Below are 908 nucleotides of genomic sequence, written 5' to 3' on the forward strand. Positions count from 1 at the left end.
GCCTGGGGGCAGCCAGGCGAGTGCAGGTCGGTCTCCATCATCATGCTGTACATTGGGGCGGCTCACGGGTTCACCGGCACCACGCAGAGAGGGCCTGGAGCATAGACGGCCAGGGGGCTGGGAGATGGAGAGGGACTCAAACAGAGCGATACTTGGGGGTGGGTGTGTGGGGAGAGGTCTTAGCGGAGAGAAGAAGGGGGGAGGTGGAGGCAAAAACAACAAAAAAGAGGCAAAAAACACACGCACTCAGCGCCGGTCCGCTCACAGGTGGAAAGTTTCTCCTGGTGCACAAACCACTTGCCAAAGAGGGTGATGACCGGGGTCGCTGTCCTCGCCGCCGCAGCAGCTGCAGGGTCGCTCTCGGCTGAGCAGTGCAAACAGGTGCAATCGTGGCCAAGTTGCAGCTCCACTTTGGGGGACGAGAATGATGCGCGGGCCCCGATCCGGGACTCTCCTCTCCTCCTCGTCGGCCGCTGTCGCCCTGCGCTGTCTCCTTCCTGCTGCACTCGGTCCTCGGCGGCCTCCAACTCCGGGGATGCAACTTCTAGCTGGGCGGCGCGCCGCGTGCGCTGGCGGCGCGGCCGGTACTTGTAATCCGGGTGCTCCTTCATGTGCAGGGCGCGCAGCCGCTTAGCCTCGTCGATGAACGGCCTCTTTTCGGCCTCGGACATAACCTTCCACTCGGCGCCCAGGCGCTTGCTGATTTCCGAGTTGTGCATCTTGGGGTTCTCCTGGGCCATCTTGCGCCGCTGCCCTCGGGACCACACCATGAAGGCGTTCATGGGCCGCTTGACCCGCGGCTTGTTCTTGCTGGAGCCGTTGACGCGCACGGGCATGGGCACCAGCGTCCAGTCGTAGCCCTTGAGCACCTGGCTGACGGCCTCGCGGATGCACACGGGGAACTTGTC

General features: G+C 63.9%; 1 protein-coding gene across 1 annotated transcript in view; it reads right to left on the bottom strand.

Moving 5' to 3' along the window:
• Positions 1-62: 62 nt before the first annotated feature.
• The window catches only part of SOX1 (SRY (sex determining region Y)-box 1), a 4,279-nt gene continuing 3,433 nt past the window's right edge, over positions 63-908 (bottom strand). The window contains exons 3-4 of the mRNA XM_014531925.1: positions 247-902; positions 63-117 (exon numbers count right to left, since the gene is read on the bottom strand). Of these exons, the coding sequence (XP_014387411.1) occupies positions 63-117; positions 247-902 (711 nt within the window). The remainder of the gene's footprint in view (positions 118-246; positions 903-908) is intronic.

The sequence above is a fragment of the Myotis brandtii genome, unplaced genomic scaffold (genome assembly GCF_000412655.1).
Source record: "Myotis brandtii unplaced genomic scaffold, ASM41265v1 scaffold83, whole genome shotgun sequence".
NCBI classification, from domain to species: Eukaryota; Metazoa; Chordata; class Mammalia; order Chiroptera; family Vespertilionidae; genus Myotis; species Myotis brandtii.